General features: G+C 39.5%; 2 protein-coding genes across 5 annotated transcripts in view; one reads left to right on the top strand and one right to left on the bottom strand.

Annotated features, from left to right (window-relative positions):
• Positions 1 to 10,373, top strand: part of SHTN1 (shootin 1) — a 203,695-nt gene extending 193,322 nt beyond the window's left edge. For both annotated transcript variants that reach the window (XM_090056501.1, XM_090056502.1), the window contains exon 17: positions 7,713 to 10,373. In XM_090056501.1, the coding sequence (XP_089912627.1) occupies positions 7,713 to 7,923 (211 nt within the window). In that variant the 3' untranslated portion in view covers positions 7,924 to 10,373. The remainder of the gene's footprint in view (positions 1 to 7,712) is intronic.
• Positions 10,374 to 10,517: 144 nt separating this feature from the next.
• Positions 10,518 to 22,502, bottom strand: part of ENO4 (enolase 4) — a 31,113-nt gene continuing 19,128 nt past the window's right edge. For 2 of the 3 annotated variants that reach the window (XM_090056505.1, XM_090056503.1), the window contains 6 exons: positions 20,207 to 20,374; positions 18,047 to 18,172; positions 14,577 to 14,772; positions 13,457 to 13,524; positions 12,771 to 12,888; positions 10,518 to 11,591 (listed from right to left, as the gene is read on the bottom strand). In XM_090056505.1, the coding sequence (XP_089912631.1) occupies positions 11,470 to 11,591; positions 12,771 to 12,888; positions 13,457 to 13,524; positions 14,577 to 14,772; positions 18,047 to 18,172; positions 20,207 to 20,374 (798 nt within the window). In that variant the 3' untranslated portion in view covers positions 10,518 to 11,469. The remainder of the gene's footprint in view (positions 11,592 to 12,770; positions 12,889 to 13,456; positions 13,525 to 14,576; positions 14,773 to 18,046; positions 18,173 to 20,206; positions 20,375 to 22,502) is intronic. The other variant, XM_090056506.1, reaches the window with a different exon arrangement.

The following is a 22,502-nucleotide window of genomic DNA, read 5'->3' on the forward strand; positions in this document are numbered from 1 at the left end:
CCGGTAGAGGATCAGTTTGTTTTATAACAATGCAAAGCTCTTTTTGAAATTGGTCTGGAGATTTGCTTTAGTTCTTTTGCCAGGATGTTCGTTGGGTAGTTTGTCATGTAAAGAAAAGGAAATCAGTGAGACAAATCAGATCAGGAGAATATTGTAATCATGGTTAATTAAACCTCTGATTTCCTGTTCCATCAGTAGAAAGAGAATACCTATTCTCGTAAGTCTCTATTGCTTAGTTCAAAGGGCTGAATCATAATAAATGAACTGGAAATTCAATTCAAATCCATTTTTGTGAATTTACATTTACTTCATTCTCTTGTTGGTGCTTTTATCATTTTTACTTAATGAAAGGCTTTTTTCCTTTGCTTTTATACTTTTATTGAATTCCCATTGAGTTTTAAAAGCAAATAAACTCTCCAACTGGCTGTCACTCCCTGCCCTTCAAATTTTTTGCTTTTAAGCATCCTTAACAGAAAGATGATCCATACTTGCTCTTCATCATTCTGATTAAATTTGCTTAACAGTTAATTTGACATCAACAATGTGGCTGCATTTTCTTGAGTCAGTACTTGGATACAAAAGAAAATTTGTTGAGGTGAGTTAGTTTCTGAGAAACTTTGCATTGTGTTAGTCTATGGATTTCTACTATTTTGAACAGATAATCTTAATCAGAAAATACAGCAACTCCTACTACCTTTTGTCTACCTTTTATTCCACCAAACTAAGTGGAAATTACATTTGCAAGAACGGAAATGAAATAATTACCGGCCCAAGGTCTTGCAGAATGCGTGGTGAATTGACAGTGAAAAGGATCTTGTGTTGACAGTCACAGTTGTTATGTGCTATGAAAGCATATGTGAAGTTCAATTTGCTTTGCAGCTTGCCTATTCAGTGACAACCTAGAAGACGCATTTAATTTTAATTTATCTGTTTAAAGCCCTAAAACAAATTCCAGGGAGCCAGATTCCCTGGAGTTGCATGGGTGATTTGTGCTGTGCCACTGGTGTAATGTCTTAAATGGAGAGACCCTTTACACAGCTGCTGTCATGGATGATCTGGTGGGATAGAAATGATGTATGGTTCTTGCAACACACTTTCTTCCTGCTGCTGGGCTAGCAAAGCAAACTAGACGTGCCCAGGATACCTTGATTCATCATAATACCTTTTTGGGCTTTGTGGGACTGTTTGCAGTAAGGGTGAGTTAGAGCCTTGCCCTTAAGCTGGCCTGCTTTGGAAGAGCGTTGGTTTAAATCACAAGGCCGAAGGAACTTGTTTCACTCAGCAACTGCGAACGTAGCACTGTAATTAAGCAGGCTCTTCCTTGTTAACCAAACTGGTAAGGAACCAAACACTCCTTTGCTTTGGCTGGACACCTAAGCAACAGGTGTTAGTAAATTATTTGCTGTCACCGTCCTTCTCACTCAGCCTCAAGATGAGGCGCTTTATCTCTCTCATTATCGTTTACATTTCTTTCAAACCATGACAAAGGCGAGACCCACTTTATTGTTTTCAGCTGCACGGCAGACCACCTAGGGTGCCCTGCTGGAGTACAGGTACCGTAATTACAGGGTCTCTCATCCAGGCCAGCCTTTGTTTCTTGAATTAGCACTAACTTTATCAAAGTCTGTAGCATCCTTGCAGAAGAGCTTGACGAACATTCCTGCGTGATGTATTTCTTTTGGCTACGTTGGCCCTCGACTGTGGATCAGGACCTGAGGAACGAAGAGTGGGACTTCAAACATTTTAGGTTCTAAACAGCCCGATTCTGCCGTCTAACTCTGCATGATTGAGTATCCCTCACACGTATGGGTTGTGCCATTGAGGTGATGCATTCATCTTGTCTATATGCATGTGAATAACAGGAAGGCTCATTTGAGATCTTGGACCTTCCTGAGTGGGTTTTGCTATAGACTTCAGCAGGGTCAGAATTTCACTCACTGACTTGAGTGGGATTACATGAATACAATTACATACAGAAGTGCTGACAAGATAAGGGGGTTAAATGAATCCATGGGACTGCTGGTTTAAGTCAGGGCTACTTTGTGCGAGAGGGATTGTAGAATGGCATCCTAACGTAAGTCAATGAAGTTGGTTGTAAAACATCCCTATGGTCAGACCAGCCAATCGCATTTTGGAGTTTAGAAGAATTAGTTCAGGCCAAAACTTATTAGCTCTTGGCCATTGGCCTGGTTGTTTACAAGATTGATACAATGAAGGCTTGATGCCATTTTAAAAGGCTGATTGGGAATTTGTGAAGCTCAGCTGAGAAGGAAAACAGGTCACAAAGAGAAATGGAAGGCCGCAGCTCAGCTTTAAGACAACTCCTTGTAGACGTATCCTCCCAAAACATTTATCCCAGCAGGAGCAGAATTTGGAGACAATTCCTCAAGAGGGAGTAAGGTAGTATTTTGTTCGGTTGGAGGCCATGAGGTTTCCCATGACTCCTGCAGTGTGTACACACAGAAAGAAAAGGTGTATCCAGCTCTTCCGTCCGTCCCCACTCCCCTCTACTTTGTGTTCTTAGCATTTAGTAAACATTTTGTTTCCGGGCAGTAGACTACTCAGCTAACAGAATGAACCACGTAGAGGGGAAGGCTTAATCTGATGATTTTATACAATTAAAGGATTTGTTCTCCTTCTCTCAGCTGTAATCTTAGTACCACTGAATTGTCTACTGACACTGCAGGAAGCAGCTCAGCCTCAGCTAGACACAGCTATAGAAAGTTTTCCGTGTGCAGCTTGTACATGGACAATTAAGCTTAAACAACAAAATGGGGAGAACAATGGGATGCTCTGGAAGCTGAGAATCTTCTAATATTTAACAAACAGTTTTAAAAGTAGCTGTCAGACTGAAAGAAGAAAAATATGTTTAAATAGCCCCAATTACAGCGCAGACTGCTGCCCTGTTACCTTATTGAAGGCTGTTTGAGTCTGGCGACTTTCACTGATAGTTTCTGGACAAGTTTCAACGAGCATGAAAGTGATTTGATATGCTGGTCTGCTAAGGAGTGCATCTAAAATTCAGTTCTGCTGACTGTTAAGTCCCTTTTGCCAACCTTAAATTTAAGAACCTGCCCACAGGGGCAACCTAGTCCGTAATCCTCTATTAGGAGGCTTATTGTACCTTCTTCAGCAGTCTCTGGAACCAGGCACTGGCTGCGATAGGAAATCAGAATAGACGGACCACACATCTGATCTACAGGGGCAGTGTCTACACTCCTGTAGTTTGTGTTTCTGTCTCTGAACGAACGCTTGGGTATTTTCCTTCAACCCTTTGCCTTGTCCTCTGTTACGGATTCCAAAACGTTCTGAAACACATCTCTGCAGCATTTGCTATATTCATGGATTGACAGGGCAGCCACGTGACAAGTTTGCTACAGAGTAAATTGACTTCACAGCATAGGTGGCACATACACGTGGGGCACAGCCTTTTCGGAAAAGAGTAGTAGCTACGCGCGAGTGTAAGTTGCACTGATGTACCGGTTGTGTCCCCCAAGCCCCCTGCTTGGTTTCCTAAGTTGGGTAGCCATTTGGTCAATGCGAGCTAGTTCCCATGGCACCTAGTGGTCAAGTGCTGTAATAGCACTTACTGCTGGCAGCCAGGTTGAGGGAGCTGGTTGTCTGTCTGCTCCTTACTACAGAGTAAATTCATTGTGGAGAAGTAAATTACTCTGTAATACTTAGAAACATAGAAGATGAGGGTTGGAAGGGACCTCAGGAGGTCATCTAGTCCAACCCCCTGCTCTCAAAGCAGGCCAACACCAGCTAGATCATCCCAGCCAAGGCTTTGTCTAGCCAGGTCTTAAAATCCTCCAAGGATGGAGATACCACAACCTCCCTGGGTAACCTGTTCCAGTGTTTTACTGCCCTCCTAGTGAGAAAGTTCTTTCTAATTTCTAACCTAAACTTCCCTTGCTGCAACTTGAGCCCATTGCTCCTTGCTCTCTCATCTGCCACCACTGAGAACAGTCCAGCTCCATCCTCTTTCGAACCCTCCTTCAGGTAGTTAAAGGCTGCTGTCAAATCCCCCCCTCAGTTTTCTATTCTCCAGACTAAATAAGCCCAGTTCCCTCCGCCTCTTCTCAGTAGTCTTTGGGGGCCTCAAGTATTTTGTCCTCTGTTTCATTGTCATGTGCCAATACCCTAAGAGTTAAACTGTAAAGAGGAAAATTGACTCGCCTACTGACACCTGCCGACACGAGCTACTATGACCCTTCACAAAGGTGGGGTTTGTGCTTTCCTCAATTGGCTGACATAGAAGGGGACATTGGAGGTGGGTAAAGGGAAGACCCATTGTTTTGCCATTAGCTGTCCCCATATGCTGGTGTGTAGGGAGCAGGAATGGCAAACAGATTAGAGCAGTGACCTCTGGAAGGTTGCACTGCAGCCTTGTGACCAGCTCCTGTGTTGAGCGTGGTAGCTTGCATACATACAACTCCTGTGCCATTCTTTATGTAAGCCGTGTTTAATTTAAGCTGTGTGGCAGAGGAGCAGTATTGCACCTGAGTTTCTGAACTCGTAGGAAAGGAGGGAGGGCTGGGGGTTGCAGGTAGACAGTAGGCAGTGGTAAGCTGTGGTGTCCCACCATCCAGCTGTTCTTTGGATGTCATCCTTTTCAGGGGATTTTGCCTCCATGTGATACATTACTAGGTAAATCTTCAGCTCTTTCTTGATATAGATGTCAAAACATGGGATTGAAACAAGGATTTTACCCTCCAAATTATGTTCTTTGGGCCTGGGCTTTTGCAGATGTTTAAGGAGACCAGGTAAGACTGTGCCATGATACGTTTTAAGTAAACTGTATTTCTCATGTCATACAACAAAACGGCTTCATTAATAATTGACCAGATTTAAATAATGTTAAGGTTTCCATGCAAATGCATGGAGAAAAGTCTGAAAGACAGCTGACAGTATGGATCCTCAATTTGTCCTTCTGCACTGCATCTGCCACTGAAGCCCGAATAATGTGAAAAATCTCTGGTGGCTCCGATCCACAAATGGACTGTCACTCAGCTCTTTACTTCTTTATATCTTTTGTTGCTCTGCGTTGCTGTGTTAACATCGGTGTTCCTGTAATCCAGGCACACACTGCATAACAGCTGGCATGTTAGTCTCAGTTTATTACAATAGATCCAGCAAAAATGTACTCCAGATCATACTCTGGATTTTGTACATTTAATCACCTTTAATACAAGTGGCTTTAAAAACCAGTCTGTAAATGTGGACTCAGTAACACTGGGGAATATTTCCGTGTTTGGCTTCAATACTTATTAGCATGATTAGTTAGTACAACATGAGAAGTCAAATTCTTGGAAGATTTGCACAGAGCTAGAGGCAAAAACCTTGAATTTGCAATACTGTAAAAAAGTGGTTAACCTGACTGCACCCTAATTGCTTGCCCGAGCTTCTTTTAATGGCAAATAAAGTTGATATTTTGAGAGAAAGCACCAAAAGCGGGGCACGCTTGAAACATGACTCTATAATAACCCTCGCACCGAAACTTTCTCAGGCCAGGCATCTGCTCCAGATGAACGGGATTTCTAATTTTAAACAATAACACTGCCTCAGCCCTAGCAGCAGTACTGACAAATCAGGGTAGTAATTGTGGGAAGGATTTGAAGAGGGAAATACTAGTCAAACTACAAAAACAGTAATTCTCTATTTTATACTCAAAAATGTAACCCTGACTTCATCTCTGGCTTTCTCCATTAAACTACTTCATATCAACAAATTTAATTCTTTCATTTTGCTGTCCTTGAAGGTGGTAAATACTGTTGCGGTTTTATCCATTTTTATTGTAAATGAAACAGACTTCAGAGTGTTTGGCTGTACATCAGTTGTTGGATTGCTGCCACACACTAATGCAGACTCCCCGCTGTGAGCCCAGTGAAGAATTATACTTTGATTCACCAGATTGTATTAAATAGTCCAGCTGTTGGGATTTGAAAGATAGTTACCTCCAAAGTGAAATAAAAATGAACTTGGCATTTATGGCTTTGACCATTTTTATAGTGTTGGGCAATCAGCTTTTCAGAGGTAGCACTTTCTAAAATAACCCTCTTGTAGTTAAACTGCTTTAAAAAGTTTCATTCACAGTAATGTTCAAAATATCCCACCTTCTATTTTCAGCAAAATTAAGCTTGAGTGATAGGCAGGGTTTGCATAAAATAAGCATTATTTTCCTTGGAAAATCTCTGGGTTTTGACTGTCTTCAATTGAGCCTGCAACTGTACCTATTAGTGCCAATTTCTGAATTAATTAACTTGTACTGAGGCTCTGATGTTAGACATGATTCTGGTGAATGTTGCTTGAACGTGGAATTTCACTGAATACAAACCATGACACAGTGTTTGAAATAGAAATTCAGCATGCCTCTTTTGTGTATATTAAACCAGGAAAGGTCAGTAATTTACTCTTTGAATGGAAAATATAACAACTTGTCGTAGCAGTGAGTTTGCTTCCATTGGTTCAGGCTGCAGATTTGCTTCTTCTCTTATGGTCTGGCAGGCGCTGGAGGAACCTCGGCACTTGTGTTCCCATGGCTGAGTCAACTGACCTCTCTTTTTCCCTGCTGTCTTTCCATCTTAGACAAAGTGGTTATCTTGGTGGGCAGCTCTGACAGATTGACCCTTTACATACGTTTGCTTTCCTCCCGTAGATTCTGGTTTTTCCTTTTAATAGTTATGTCATCATCCTGGCAACGTGTTTGTGTAGCACATTGAAGAAAGGCAGAAAGTAGCCCCAGGCAAGCATGTGCAGTTGCATTCATCATCCATCTAGAGCTGGTTTTTTGGTCACAACTGAAAAGGGAATCTATGGCTTGTGTCTGTTCGGGAGGTTTACACAGGTGTAACTATAAAGATGTTGCTGAACCAACAAGGACAGACTGGAGTGAAACCACAGAAGTCCTAGTTTTATTCTATGCAGATGCATCTAATCTGCATTAGGAACTTGCACTCGTGGAGCTCTGCCCGTGCTAAACTCACTCAGGACTCACCTACGTTAGGATCTGACTCGTGGTGGTCTCACACAGTAAGGACTTGCAACATCTGTCTCTTTGCGAGTGCCTCCCCGTGGCAAATCTGGTATACTGCACTTCTCTAGTGTAGAATCCTTGTGTTGCTGCATTTTAAGGTCTCCTATGGCTAACCTTTCAAGTCTCGGCTCTCTGCAGTTATAGAAAAATAAAAGTGAGACGAGGTGATGAATACACTGAAAATCTGGCTGTTTATATTTGTCTGCCCTGTGGCAGAGTGTAGGTATCAGGCTCTGTCCTTTTTAAGGGTGCAAAATGCAGATATGGCCACGAAGCTGTTGTCTCCCTACTAGTTCTGGCATAAGTTTTCCTTGATTACCACCTCCCTGACATGTAAAGCTATACACAATTGCCCTGCTCTGAGCTAGTCTGGAGAGAGCAGAGAAAACAGAACTGGTTTTTTTTACAAATGACTTTGTCTTTCATAATGTGAAGGTCCTCGCTTGCTGCTCCGTAACTTAATTTTTTCTGGTTGCCGCAACTTCCTAGCGTAATTAGCTTATTAAGTGATATAAGAGGAGTCATCTGATCATTGTCATTTTGTGTAATTGTCCATGTAACGTAACTGTCTTGGTCATGAAATGCTATTAATTGTTTCTGTATTTTCTGTTTGTTCATATTTGTTGGAAACATATAAATCTGTGTATTTATATATGCATTCTACATTTTCCCCCAGATCACCTAGTTATGTGGATTTTGCAAGAAAATCTTCTAGCTGTGAAAAGCAGACTGAGTCCATTGTAGTTTTAGATCCTGTTTCCAGCAGTGAAGACCAGATGCCTGAAAAACTCCTAAAACAAGACAAAGTGGAGGAAGAAAAAAGTAAAAAAATTGATAATGAAACGACTGTTGAGAAAACAAAAGAGTCTGATAGTTCCAACTGTTAACTGTTAGGCTAAAAGCTGGGACTTTAGCAGTCCTTATTAGTAAGTATAAATTTCATAGGTGTGAGCAAGGATGCTCAATACTAATAATAATGTATGCAAACTGTTTTTGATGACAGTTACTGAAATGACCTTTTGTATACAGTTTTGTTATATGCATTAGTGGGTCATGCAAATACAAAGGTCAGTCAGAAAGTAATGCCTTCTATTATTTTCTCTCAGCCAAATATTATTGAAAAAAATATTAAACACGGATGGTAAATTTGTACTGCTAAACACACACCTATTTTTGTTAACATAGTCTTCTCCTTCAATGGCCTTTTTTCACTGGTGACTGACCCAACATTAAATGAAGGTTAGAAAAAATGCCTCCTAATTTTTATCTCCTAATCAAGCCACAGACAATAGTGGATGTTCTTGACTTTATGCCTACAGAGGCCACAGCAAACTCAGAGGACTATGTCAAGATCCCCAGAGAAACTGAAATATCAAATGCAAAGAGTTTGTCCCTACAGAGATGGGTGTAAGGTGCTGCTTCTGCACAATAACACTTGCCCGTAGGCCAGCCTGTGCACCACAGACGTGGAGGCAATCTCAGCTTTTGGATAGACCATGCTGTCCCATACTCCAGAAAGTGAAGAGTATCCTGAGGGCAGTGTTTTGGGGATGAGAGCAGCCATGGCTACTGTATGATAGGGGCTGTACAAGGACAAGGACTTTTCCAATGTCAGGATGCATGGCTTTGTTCACCAGTTGGAAATAGCCATTGACAGAGGAGGAAAAATACTGTTGAAAAATATCTGCATTTGGCGATGATGTAGAAATGTTCTGTGCAAGTTTAGTATTTTTTCAATCGTATTTGGCTGAGGGGAAAAAAATGGTGATCCTTCCAGGCTGACCCTCGAGTATTCAATTCAGAATCCTTTCTTTTTGTTTTGGTCTTGTGTATGCATACTATCTTCTTAAATATGTTACTTGGACTCTTTTAAAATATTGTTAACATTTACTTATTTTAATGAAAAGACACTTTGCAAAGGCCAGTAACAGTTTGATCTGAAGCTCGCTGCTGTGACTGGAAAGGCCCCCAGTGACTTCAGTGGGCTTTGGATAGACCCGGAGGCGACAATTGCACAAAAATATTGGACCGAGCCCAACAAAAATCCACTCAAGACACTGCCTTAAAATATCTTTGATACCTATTTAATAGGAGGCTCTATTGATCTCCTTTCTGGTATGTTCACATGGGCCATTTTGTTGAATAGTAAAGCACAAGTACAGAATTTCTGCATCAAAACATGGGTTTATTTTTTTCTGCCAGTAGTGAGTTGACACAGTTAATGAAAACAGGCAGTGCAGCATGCTAGTTTTGTACCAGGAGTTTTGGTGATGATCTTTAAACATAGCAGTTTGGAAAGTCAAGCAAATGCTCCTGTTTACACTGAGAGCTCTTTAGAGCAAAGGCTCTCTTATTTCTTTGTACAGCACTTAGCGCAATGGGAACCTGATGTGCTTGGAGCATCCAGGCACTGTTATATTGCATATATTACACTGAGCTCTTGTGATTAAGGACGGTGCAAATCAATGTGTACGAGGTTGGGGCTCTTTGCCAGTCCAACTGTTGATTTGTACTCAAGGTGAAGAATTTCAGGATCAGGCCCAATATCGCTAACAAATAAACTTTTGACTTAATTCCTGTAAACTGTTGTGTACTGCGGTGACATGAGTTGTGTTGGTAGGTGAGAGCACAAGTACCACCCTTTATCAGAGTCCTTTCCAATGGAGTTCGATTGACAGGTACGTAATTTACTTGCTTCAATGCCAATCCATATTCCAGAGAGGCTTTTAAAAGCAAACACAATATTTCACTTGAGTACATTGAAGACACAAATATAATCAGGGATTTTTACCTTAAAGTAAAGATTGGTGTTACTGAAACTTGAGTGGTGATGTACTTGAATGCTCTGGTTTTTTGCTTAATGAAATGGTGATAGTATTTTAACTATTAAGGATGAATGTGCTCAGTTTGTTAGTGCGGCTCTGCATGTAGTTGTCTGGTGCATCTCTTCCAAAGCTGATAGTAATGAGTATGGCTGTTATGCTCTTTTTTTCTTGGTGCATGTTTGATTAAAAAAACAACATTGGGGTTGATCTAATTATCTAACTAAGTGTATTTCCTAAATTAGGGGAAATTTGTCTATCATTTGATTGTATATCTGCATTTCAGTGGCTTTTTCTAAGAGTTGGTTTTGCACTTGTGTTATCCTGAATTTAAAACATGACATTTTATAAATGTATTTTTCCTCAAATTTTTATTGTTGTATATGTTAACTGGAAATTATTCTAAAACAGAAGTTTTTAAAAAATATTTCTTTTACTTAGACTATTTCTGTTACACTCCAATATAAAATTATTTATCTTTCCATCATTGCTTATTAAAAAGATTACTGACAGTTTCCCAAACATTGTGAAATTGTTTTGTTATTCACTAATTCAGACTGGGGTAAGCTTTTTGTCCTCTAGAGCAAATTTCTACCTTTATTCTATGCATGGGGTTTGCAGTGGCATAGCTAGCCATCACTTGCTGGAATAAGTATGTTTTTCTTCTGGACTAGACATAAGAGAGGTATTGAGAAAGTGTTGGACAAAGCAGCTCTGTTTTTTTGTTTTTCTTAAATGTTTGTCTTCACATCTCTACAGACAAGTAAAACCTTACATAACAACAGGCATTTGTTTAAATACCAAAGCTTAGAGAAGCCGAGCCTTTATTAAAACATCCAGTATTGTATCACAAATTGTTGTTTGAGATGGCGGATGAAAGTATCAAAAAATGCTCATTAACAGCTTAGTACTGTTTCCATTGAAGGCAATACTCTAGTGAGTACATGAAGAGGTCAGGTTAGAGTGGCTTTAAAATATTTCACTCAAAGTATTCACAAGTATTTAACTGTATTGAGGGATATGCAGGATAAGAAACTAGTTGCTTGCTGGAATGAGGTGTGTGTTGCACATTTACCCGGCCTAAAATGCATGCACCAACATATACTTCAGCCTTAATTATTCCTAGACTAAACACCTGTAAAAACAGTACTTTATGGGTAAGTAGGAATGAAAATCGAAAGTCATAGCTGAATTTGGAGGTATTTAAAATAATTTGTTAGATAAAAGTAACAGATCAAACTTCATATGAATACAAGGATTCAAGTTTGGTTCACTATTGCCCTAAGTATAGGTTGTCCGTAAAAACCTGATACTACTATTGTATCTGCATGAAGGGACCTTGTCACTACACAGAGTGTCCAAGAAGGCTCTATATAAGTGTGTGGATTTCCCTTGTCAATCTAATGACACATCAGAACATAAACCCCGAAATTTACAGTCCACCTCCTGAGGTGCTGTGGACTCCCAGTTCCAGTCGACTTCACTGGCAGCTGAGGGTTCTTAGCACTTCGCAGGACCAGACTATTAATTGCTCTGGCTCCAAATCCATTGAAGCGATGCTGATGCATCCATCAGGTCAGGTGGAGTGTGCTGTCCTGTGAGAGAAGAGTCCTAGCCCTCAGCCAGTGGTGGCTGGACAGACTGGGGAAGCATCTGGCCCTGCTCTGTTGGAGGAAGTGCATCAAGTTCTGTTTCTTCAGCAAAATCAACAAATTCAAGATATTCTGCTGAACCTGGAATGGGGACAGAAAAAAATAAGTTCTCCTAATTGAAACAGGCTTGTTCAAAATAAACTCTCGTGCTTTTCCAGTTTAAAACGTCCAAGTGATAAATGCATCACATGCTTAACGTAAAGGATATTAGCACATATCCTTACCAGCAAATTTTTGATGTTAGTGTTAGCAAAAATTCAGCGTCTCCCTTGGGCCCAATTCTGCAACTGACAGAGCAGCAAAGGCCGCATTTTAAAGGTATGTAGGCTTTAAAAAGTATGGCTAAGTGCCCAGAAGGATTTCAGAGGCACACGGATGCCAGGCTCCTAGTGATTTCAAAGGGAGTTGGGCACCCAGTGGGATTTCCAAAAGTGCTTGTCTGCAGCTTTTAAAACCTAAATACCTTTAAAAATGTGACCTCATGGGGCCAAAGGCAGGTGCAGCAGTGCACTGTGATTGCATTGTTTGTGGGGGGGCCAGGATCTGTCCATAGTGGCTTTATTTTGTGAAACTTCAAGAAACTACCTTTTCTAGTTTTGTTCATCTCCACTCAACGAGACTTGTCACCATACTCTGCTTTTGCATCACAGCATCCTTCCTTTTCATCTTCCTCTCCCACCCCAACAGCTCTATTCCCCTTCACTTTTTACTTCCCCCCCTACAGTTGTCACTGCTCTTCTCCGTTATATGCCAATCCCCCCCCACCAGTACAAATCCACACCCTTCCTTATTCAAACTCCCTCTGCCGCTGCTACACCTACAACTTTTAACACTTTCTAACTTATTTATGCAACTTTAATTTTCTGAACCTAATATTGGTGTGTTACAGTGAAATGGGTTGTAAATTGAATTCTAAATGTACATCTGTCCTGGAGCTAAAATACCCTTAATTTATTTTTATTTCTTGATGCATGTATGCACAGGGGGCTGAAAAATTCCAGCCAGTTGATTTTGCTGGAAAACCTGACGTTGACTACTGTCTAAGAAAAGATCTATATTAGCATTCAGGTAAACAGACAATCCATTAGGACGACAAGAATATACATTGTGGCAAGTGCTATCCTAAGCGTTTTTGTCAGTGCTTATTTCTGGTCTTTTGATTCCCCTTCCCTCCCATGGAGCAGTTTCAATCATTCTTCCTCCAATCTTTGTTCTCTTATTCATTGCAAGCTGAAAACAATGCAAGAAAGAAGCTCATACGCAGCGCTCCATTCTTGGCCAGTTCTTCCTCTATAGCAAGAAGGCGGTTGTATTTGGTCACCCTCTCTCCACGGGAAAGACCTCCCAACTTGATAAACCTGGCGCCCAGTCCAACAGCCTTAGGACAAGAAAGTGCATGTTTTAAAAACTCCATGGTTAAAGGAGTGAAGTCATTTCATTCCAAGCTATTTAATTTGGTGTCCTAGCTCTAAACCTAAAGCTCAACAGTATTCCTTGTCTCTATGTAGAAATAAAACCCTCCTTTAATGAGAGATTTGGATGGGTTTGCACATTAATTTTCACTTTAATAAGAAATGAGACTTTATTTCCAAATGCAGTTTCAGTACAAAAAGATTAGAGTTAATTAAGACTTTCTATACAAAGCATTATTACTGTTCAGAAATATTTTGAGTAATTCTCTTACATTTTTCCACCAACTAATGCAAGCAAATAGATAACATGCTATTCCCTGTAGCCTGCTGTGGGAATTTTCCTTTATTATTTTATTTGAATTTATTTTTAAGTTTCAAGATTAACTCCAGTAAGAGGTGACTTTCTAGAAAAAAGGCCATTTCACAAAAGGTTACGTGTCTTTCTCACACAGAGACAGCCGTTTTCCTAAATACCAGTTCATGATAAAAGCAGTGTTTTAGCAATTCTGCTGTAGAACAGATTTCTGTACTTACCAGATCTACAAGGCTATCATCAGAAGATTCTCCATCTGGACTTCCTAATGTGGTAATATGTCTTTGTCCTATATATAATGGGAATTTGTAGTCTTCGTCAGTAAATATTTAATATATTTTACAAAGAAATAGATTTTACTTTTTATACATTATTAATCCTTTGGGTCCTTTTAAGGTTAAATATAAACAGAGGAAGGCAAACTAATACCCTTTATAGAAATGTAAACGGCAGGCACCAGTTTAATACTTGCAATGAAACATTTGTTTGCATTTATATTATTTCTTTTACCTTTTTGGCCTAGTTTAGGGCACCCCTAACAGTTCTCCCCTGATTGTTATAATGACTATAGGCCAAGTTGGTCATTCTAGGAATGTATTCCAGAAGGTCAAATACCCTGTGTACTGAATTCTAAATGCATTCCCTAGCATTGCAGCACTGATTTTTTTTTTTTTTTTTCTTCACAATGAAAAATGTCCCACACCTTTTGTGAATAAAGTTCTGAAATACATTATTTGCTCATTTTGACACGAGGGATTTTATTTTCTTAGAAGGAGATTAGGGGTTTCAAGAATATATTTGACAGAAAATTTCTAGGAACACATACAGAACACACTTAGAATGACAAATGTACACTGACATAAACATTAAGAAAAATAATGAACATGCATCACTAACCTAGAATAATTTCTACAGATTGTATTTGTGGAACAATTTTTATCACTAATTAAAAAACGAACCCAAAATTTTCCCCTCCTCAAGTTTCTGTTTGCTTGCTTACCTGTTTTAGTTAATTCTGGTATTTGAATATATAAAATTTGGCCATACCTTGAAAATACAAATGCTTTTATGATATGCATACTGTCCCCCTGTCCCCAAGCTGCTTTGTTAATTGAAGCCCTGGAAGCAATTTTAAGAATTCCTTTGGCATTTTCAAAATACACAAACTCCTAAATATAGCTGGTAATCAGGCCATGAATTTCAGATTCTTTTAATGAATATGCCCTAAATTGCCAGTTGCTGTATTTCGGTATAAAATGTTAAAATATTTGAAAGTGAATCATTGGGAGGGCACAATGTGGCTACGATAGGGTTTGAAATTCAGACTTTTTCACTACTCACCATCTAGAATTCTTGTAAGTTCTATCAGATCTGTTATTGTTGTTTGGTTTGTATATTGTACTATAAGACCACTGCATTTTGGTACTTGTATATTTTGGTTTATTACAAGTTTAGAAATAATTTTAGATGCATTTTCTGCAAGCAGGTAGCATTTGGAACCAAGCACATTACATATATTATTCCACTGCTGGCAGTCCTGTGTAAACAGTAAAATTAAACTATTAGAAGTTAAAGGATTCATTTCAGCACTACATATATATTTACATAGATTAAATTCTGACCACACTGTGGTGATGGCAAAACTGCCACTAACTCCAGTGAAGCTGGAATTTTACCTTGGGATACCATTCTCTCACACAGAAAAGGTAGTATTTTCACTACATGGAGGCAAATAAAATGTAACATTGGCATTTTCTATGGCTTACAGGGTTTTGTTAGAGGACAGAATTTAAGATAGAAGCAAAAAATCTTACTTAATATATTATAATAAATTCTAGATTTCAGTCACTTGATCCAGTGTAAAACAAAATAACTTTCACTTGTGATTATTTATTTAAATGCCAGATCATTAAATAGTAATGATATGGAACAAAAAAGTATAGAATCAGTGACACACATTAAGACAAGAAGATCAGATCTACAGGGACACTCATGGGAACAGACAATTTCCAAAGTTCTCTTTTGGTAAGTTTTATATTTCTAGTGGCTTTTGTATTTAGTGGACTGTCCATGTATCACAGAATTGTTCCCCCACCCTCACACACACACACTTATTGTCAGTAAAACAAAGGTTTTTTGACAGCTAGCTTACAAATTAACTTTCTCCTTTTTGTGTTCACCAATTATGTGACTTCTAAATTCTAAGATTTAAGATTTCTGAATTTCTTCAGTTCATGCAAGAAGGGTGAATACACTAAAAATGTGCACTATGTAGACCTGCAGTTCACAAAGCATTTAAGTACATGCTGAAGTCGCACTGGAGCTAATGACACTTCAAGGATATGCCTAACATGCAGCAAACAGACATCAGCCTTGTTCTACCATGAAAATGTTTACAACAGCACAAGTTGCAAGCGAACAGACATCCCTGCCCTTTGTTGCGCGCCAGTTACCCAAAAATGTCTGTGCAGCCAAACGTAGTTACAGTTTGTGACGCCTTAGGGGAGGACATCTGTTCCCTCATTGCATGCACAACCTGGTGATTCCCAGGGCACACATTTCATGCTAACGTGTCTGCAAGCAGGGGAAACCTGCTCCCCCACTTGCATACACATGCCCCAAGAATCCCCTAAAGGGAATTTACCAAGGCACGTTTCATGCTGCTGTGCCTAGACCCCACTGGTTTCCCCACTTGCAGACACATTCCCCAAGAATCCACCTGCAGTGGAAATTCCCAGGACACATGTCTTCAGTGCAGGTTCCCTGTTTCCAGACACACACCCAGGGTCAGGGTGCAGCACCTGGGGGCCACTGTCCTGCAGGATCAGGCCCTTGAAGCCCTGGGAGCAGTTTGGGTGCACCCCTGCAGGACAACTGCCCTGGCAATGTCTGATTCTGCTGATCAATCTGATCAGTTGTCAGGACTCATCACAGCAGAGCTGATGCCACAACATGAACAACTTCTGTTTGTAGCCTCACTTAAGTATTTAGTTGTATAAGAACCGATTGCTGAATATGGACCAGATTAGTACTGATTCTCAAGCATTCAAATATTTATAGGAAACCTGTGTTATAAGTTTGCTAAATTATTGTTTCTTAATACTAAACTATTTTGGCTACCCTTAGTTTTTGATACTGGAAATGCATGATTTCTTAGATGCTGTCAGTGAATATCAGAGGGATTGGTGGAAACTAGGCAGGGAACAATGTGGGCTTCCGGAACCTGAGGAGGTATACAAGTAAATTTGTGACTTCAGGAGAAGCAAAACTGAGTAACATTCCTGCTACAGAATAATCAGCAGTGAAGAAACTTGACATGTTTGTTGTTTAAGTTGTTACCTTTAAGCCTTGGAGTAAATAACTCCACTGAGGTGAATGAGGCAGTTCATTCATCCCAGAGCTAGTTTGAGGCTACTGGCAGATTCAGAAAGACTACACTGCTTTGGCTTACCTTTAATTCACATTTTAAGGTAGTCTCACAAACATGAAGAATCAAAACCTACATTAATTGTATCAGAAAACTTTAGATTTTGATGCAGTAAGGCTTGAATTCCATATTAAATGTGTGCCTGCAGAACCATGAAATAAAGAGGGACTCAGTCTATAGGGTTTTTTCCCCCTTCTTGCAGAAAGACAGTGAACCTTAATATTTACATAACTGGAAAAATGTTATAACCGCTGATATTTACAATTACAAAATCCGTTCCTTTCCAGCAGGGGTTGGGTTGACAACCTCAGGGCACTGGGCAGGATCCAGGGAGCCATTGCATCTGGCCTATGGATGTGGAGCTTCAGAGGCTGCAGGGGTAAGCGGTGGTGGCAACCACATTCCAGCACCCAGCCACCTCTGACCCAGAATGGTTCATTCCAGCCCACAGCCAGAAAAGGTTGCCTGCCCCTGCTTAATAATATTCTGATTAACTATAATCACTTATTGACCCTTTTTATTTAATTCTAATCTTACCAGCACTTAAATCAATAGTGTTCTACCACTCCTTTTAATTCTAAGCAGTATTTTCAAATGTAATTTTATGTTGCAGTGTGAGTGTAGATTTTGGTGGTTATAATATCATAGCAATTTACTTAATTATCAAATGATTCGAAGGAATGTATGGCTATATCTAAATGATTTTCTTCTGATACAAAACTAGTCTTTCACTTTTTAAATAGTTTTTGAAATCTGCTTGATCGCACAAGAAAGGATGTGCAATTAAAATGGAAGTGGCTAAGCAAAACGAATCTGCTAGAACTTCATTTTCCTGTAATTTTTTTTAAAACCTCTTACATACTGTAAATCTATCCACATGCTATCCATATCAATCAGGATTAATTTTCTATCAGAAGTCATGTCAAAAGTATGGTAAGTTTACAGCCACTACCACCAAGTGCTGGACATTAAGTATAACACATTTTCATACTAATATTTATACATCTTTCTCCAAGAGAGTGAAAAATGCCCCTTACTGGGTTTTCTGTGCAAGCTCAGTAAACTTTCTCTTGTAGTTCTTGTTTGTTTGTTTTCTTAGTAATTTATTAGATTTATATCCCATTCTATCCAGAAACTCAGTTCACATGACCTGTTCTGATAGCTAACAGCATTTAGTTATGCCCTAACAAGGAGAACCTGAGTAGGTTGTACAGAGTGCATAAATATGCAGAGGAATGAATTTCAGTCACCGTGTGTTTTGCTTTATTATCTGTTGCCCAGGGCAAAATCTCAAAGCTTGCTAAAAGTCTTTGTCAGGCTCAGCAACTATATGCATTTAAGGAAGAGTTTAATGATGGTAAGGTGTCCTCTAAAAATGTCTTACCTCTTTCCTCAGAGGATCTACTAATGCAATAATAAAGGGATATTTATTAATCAGGTCCACATACATATCAACTAGTTCTTCAGGACTCTTGAGTGTTCCAGTGAGTGTTTCATATTTTCCTTTTGTCTAAAATTGCAAGTAAAATGCATAAAAGATAAGAATGGTAGCAATTTTGTAGTAAGAAACTACTAAGGCAGTCATGCAGATCCAGTGGCCACAAAACCCTCCATAAAGGAATGCATGTTGTATTGTGTCAGTAATCATTCTGACCCAGGGCTGCTTCATTCAGTGTCTGTGCTCTAACTGAGCAGCATTATGTAACACAAAATACAGTTTCATAGTTTAGCCTCCTCTACCCAAGTTAAATAAAAAATACTGGTAACATCAAATGTTTCCAAATCAGTTTTTGTCAGAGATAAGGCCACCTTCTGACTGTCTTTGAGGCTAGCAGTTGCCTGCATATATGAAATGCTGTTCCTGGTACTCTGTGGCGGTTAGCAATCACTCCAAACTAAGAAGTTTGCATCAATCAATGTCAGTCCTTAATGATCATCCTTGTGTAAGATAAGCCTCCGTATTAACTTAACACCAATTTCAATTGTTGCATGACAGAGCTTCTTAAAGATACAGTTCCCCACACCATCCCTATTTCAGCCCAGACACTGTTAACCATTTATGCAAAGCAGTCCATAAAAATTTAAACTTTCTGGTTTAAATTTGCTGGAAATGCTGGAAAATAGTAATCAAATGTATTGTAAAATTCCAAGGTATTATCCCACCGCCACCCCCAGAAAAGTTATTTTTTTAAAATATCATGATGGGGTGGGGGGAGGCTGATTCATTATTTTTATATGTTTAAAGACTGTACCACTATTGCATATAAGAACTGTTAAAAAAAAAAAAAAAGCGTTAAATTTACGCCAAAAAGCCCTTGTTTTCAACACTAACGGAGCCTGAAAATTGTGACATTTTCTGGTATTTTCTCATTTAAGGTTCTGTACCAAGCTGGTTCCAGTGGATGTGGTTTCCATTATACTCTGTTAGCTTGTAACATGGTTCTGACATTGACAGTGCTGCTAAAGTGTTAGAAACAGAATCGTACTGATGTTTTTCTAGCTAAAAAGCATCCAGATTGATTTTGAACTTAAACAAGAGAAAAGAAAACTTTTCAGAATTCCCAACTGAGGTACATAAATCTGACTAGATCCCAAAAACTTGCCAAAGTAAGAATTATATAAATGCTGACATCCAATTATTGAAAGGCTTCTGAGTATATTCAAGATTGCTCAATATTGAAAATGTACCAAGCAATAACTCCCTGCTTTCTGGTGTGTGCGCCTGAAAAAACAACAGATATAGTACATTAAAGTAAAGAAACAAAAGACTGGTACGAATGCATCAAAGCAAGAATACTGCGAAGAATATGAAAATAGATTTCATTTGTGCATTGGAGTGGTACCACAGAAGCTAAAGTAGTCTTTTTGCTTCTGGAGACTTGGATTCAGATCTGGTTTAGGTTGTAAGAGAAATTAAATTGCCTTATTCAGTTTAACTTGCATGGTAACTTGTCAATTGGATTGAACTGCGTTAATGGACAAGAAATGATCAGTAAAATCTCAGAAGTAGAATTCTGGCTGGCACAGACAGCTTTTTAGCATTTCAGTTCTGAAGGCCCAATCATGAAACTGTATGGGTTTCTGTAAGGCAGATCACAGCTGCTATATAAGGCCATGAGTTGGAAAAGCTGTCATAGTCTATTGTGCCTTTCTTCATATAAAGCTTAATTTCAGTTTACCCATGTGAGGGAGGGGTTGACCCTTGGTCCCTACACTGTCATGCAAAGAAGACACTACTACAGAGCTCTGCTGCTCAGTACGCAAGGGGGGTGAGAAGAATGTTGAGTGGTCTCTCTGCTACTTGCTTCCTTCTATTCACCATCCAGTAACATTTCTGTTGGGTTTGGACCATGCACACTATGTAGGGCTGACTGTTCAGAGCCTAGTATATCAGAGCAGAGACTTTCTTTTGGCTACATATGTTATGCAGTATAGACATACTTGGGTTAGAGCCTCTAGATATTATTGTAATACTGATAATAATTAATAATTTGAATAACATTACTTTAAAATCCATTAACATAGTTAACTGAGAATGACTTACATAGTCCATCAATTCATGAGCAGCACAGTTGATTGCTACATAAACATCTATTCCTAGTTCCAGGCCTATGTTCCTGCAAGCTGTTTGCACTAAGACCAGAGGTTGTTCTAGAGTATCAAACCCTGTTGTCAGGCAGCCCAAGTGTGATATTCTTTTTAAAACTGGTGGCTGAAAATAAAGTAAAATTAATCTCCATATTAATATATGTGAAACTATACAAAGCAGTAGCATTTAGTTCAGAAAATGTTCCCTCACAAATTACAGTGTAAACCATAGGGACACACGCACGCGCGCACCCCCTTCCCCCCCACCCCGATCCATAGAAATATAGCTGGTCACACAGGGCATTTGTTCACATGCACACACCGCAGTGGTGGGTGCTTTGAAAAGTGCTCAGCGCTGTGGTGCTTGCAGTGGTATAAGTGGCAAATGTGCATCAGCGCTGAGAAAATGGCAGCGGCATGCTTTTGAACTAGAAGACACTGGAGGTGCTTTAGTTTAAAAGTGTGCCACTACCATTGTCTGTGTGCTGATGCACACCTCACCGCAGATACTGGCGCAGTGCACATCACCTCACATGCAGAGCAGACGTGATTAATCGAATCTGCTCCAAAGTGGCGGATCTCCAGCGCATCGCAGGACCAAAAAGTATATGTATAAATGCCCACAGTTCTGGCTCTTCTTATTTACAGTTTTCTTATTAACAATTCCTAAAATTTTGCAAAGACTCTTCAAATACAACTTTTTTAATATGGTAATTGACAAAAGAATGAAAGGAGATGTAAATGAAAGAGGAGGTTCCAAAGACAACCTCCCCTATGATGTGGTAAATGCTGTGCAAAAGTTCCCATTACTGACTGATTACTCCTTTTTCACACCATCCTTTCCTTCACTTTTATAAATTTCTTCCTACTCAGTTATCCTGCTCCACAAACCTAATATGGCACCTTTGGAGTAGTCAACAGGAAGCGCAGGCTTTTCAAGTCATCCTGACTCAATTTAGGAAAGGAAATATAGCTGTGTTATGATTCTCTTGTTGAGAATCAAGATTACATGGGCATGCACTAGCCAGACATGGCTGCAATGTTTCTGCTTTGCTTTGCTTTAATTTGATGTAAAAGTTGTGAATGTTTCTATAAAGTACTGCTGTGAATGTTATGTACCAAATGAATTACTTCCAACCACAGATACAGGTACTGCAAACTCGGAGCCTTAGGCTCCCCTGCTGCCTTTATGTAAAGCCTTGTGTAGAACCTGGAGTCCTCCATTTGGGGAACCCGTGTTTCTTATCAGGGTAGACAGGAGGAGGAAAAGAGGGCACTAGTATTTACTGGTACAGCTGAAGTCTTAGTCTGATAAACTGGTACTGCTGCCTACCAGGGCCCAGTATAATTGATTTAAATTCTATAAGATCTGCAGACCTTGGATTCCAAAGAATGACATCATGAGGTTGCTAAGGTAACTCAGCAAGATATAGTCCCAGATTCTGCTGAGGAAGAGTTATTTGGATAGCAACAGAATTTTTCTGCCTAAACTCAAGAGGTTTGGGGAAGATAAGACCTAAAAGAAAGAGTGCCTTACTACAAAAAAAGGCTACCCATATATAAAATTTGGTGAGATGGGTCAGATTATTATGAAAAACACATTGCTGTCCAAGACAAACACAAGTGAAATAAACTGTCCCCTGTTTGGCACAGTTCATTTTATGCAGGTTAGGCTCAGGGAAAAGTTGGAATAGTCTGTTTATCTCAAAGTTGTTTGGTGGCAAGTCATATTTCCTTCTGGTTAGGATGTTTCATATTTCACAGAAGACGAAAAGGAAGAGATGCTCCTCTGGGCAGGGATTTCTTCTATGGTGAGGTGTATCCGGGCTCTACGATGCTGAAAATTACCTCGAACAAAGCCAGGAGCAGTGTCCAGGTTCAGGTAGTAAAACTTGCTTCCTCCTTGTAAAATGATGAAGATTTCATTTAAAAATTGGCTAAAATGTGCTATCTTCCATATGTTGGGTATCCAAGTTGTAGTTGTATTGGTTTAGAGGCAAAAGGAATCGGAACTCGTGGTAGAGGTGACCGTGCATGTGCATATATCTCCTCTACCACAAGTTCTGATTCCTTTGGCCTTTAGACCAATATAGCTACAACTTGGATACCTGACGCATGGAAGATGGCAAATTTTAGCTGATATTTTAAAAATGAACTCTTCATCATTTTACAAGGAGGAAGCAAGTTTTACCACCTGAAACCTGTGACCCTGCTCCTGCCTTTGTTCAAGGTAATTTACATCATCACAGAGC

Source organism: Crocodylus siamensis, chromosome 7 (assembly GCF_052110815.1).
Source record: "Crocodylus siamensis isolate JL-2025a chromosome 7, ASM5211081v1, whole genome shotgun sequence".
Taxonomy (NCBI): Eukaryota; Metazoa; Chordata; order Crocodylia; family Crocodylidae; genus Crocodylus; species Crocodylus siamensis.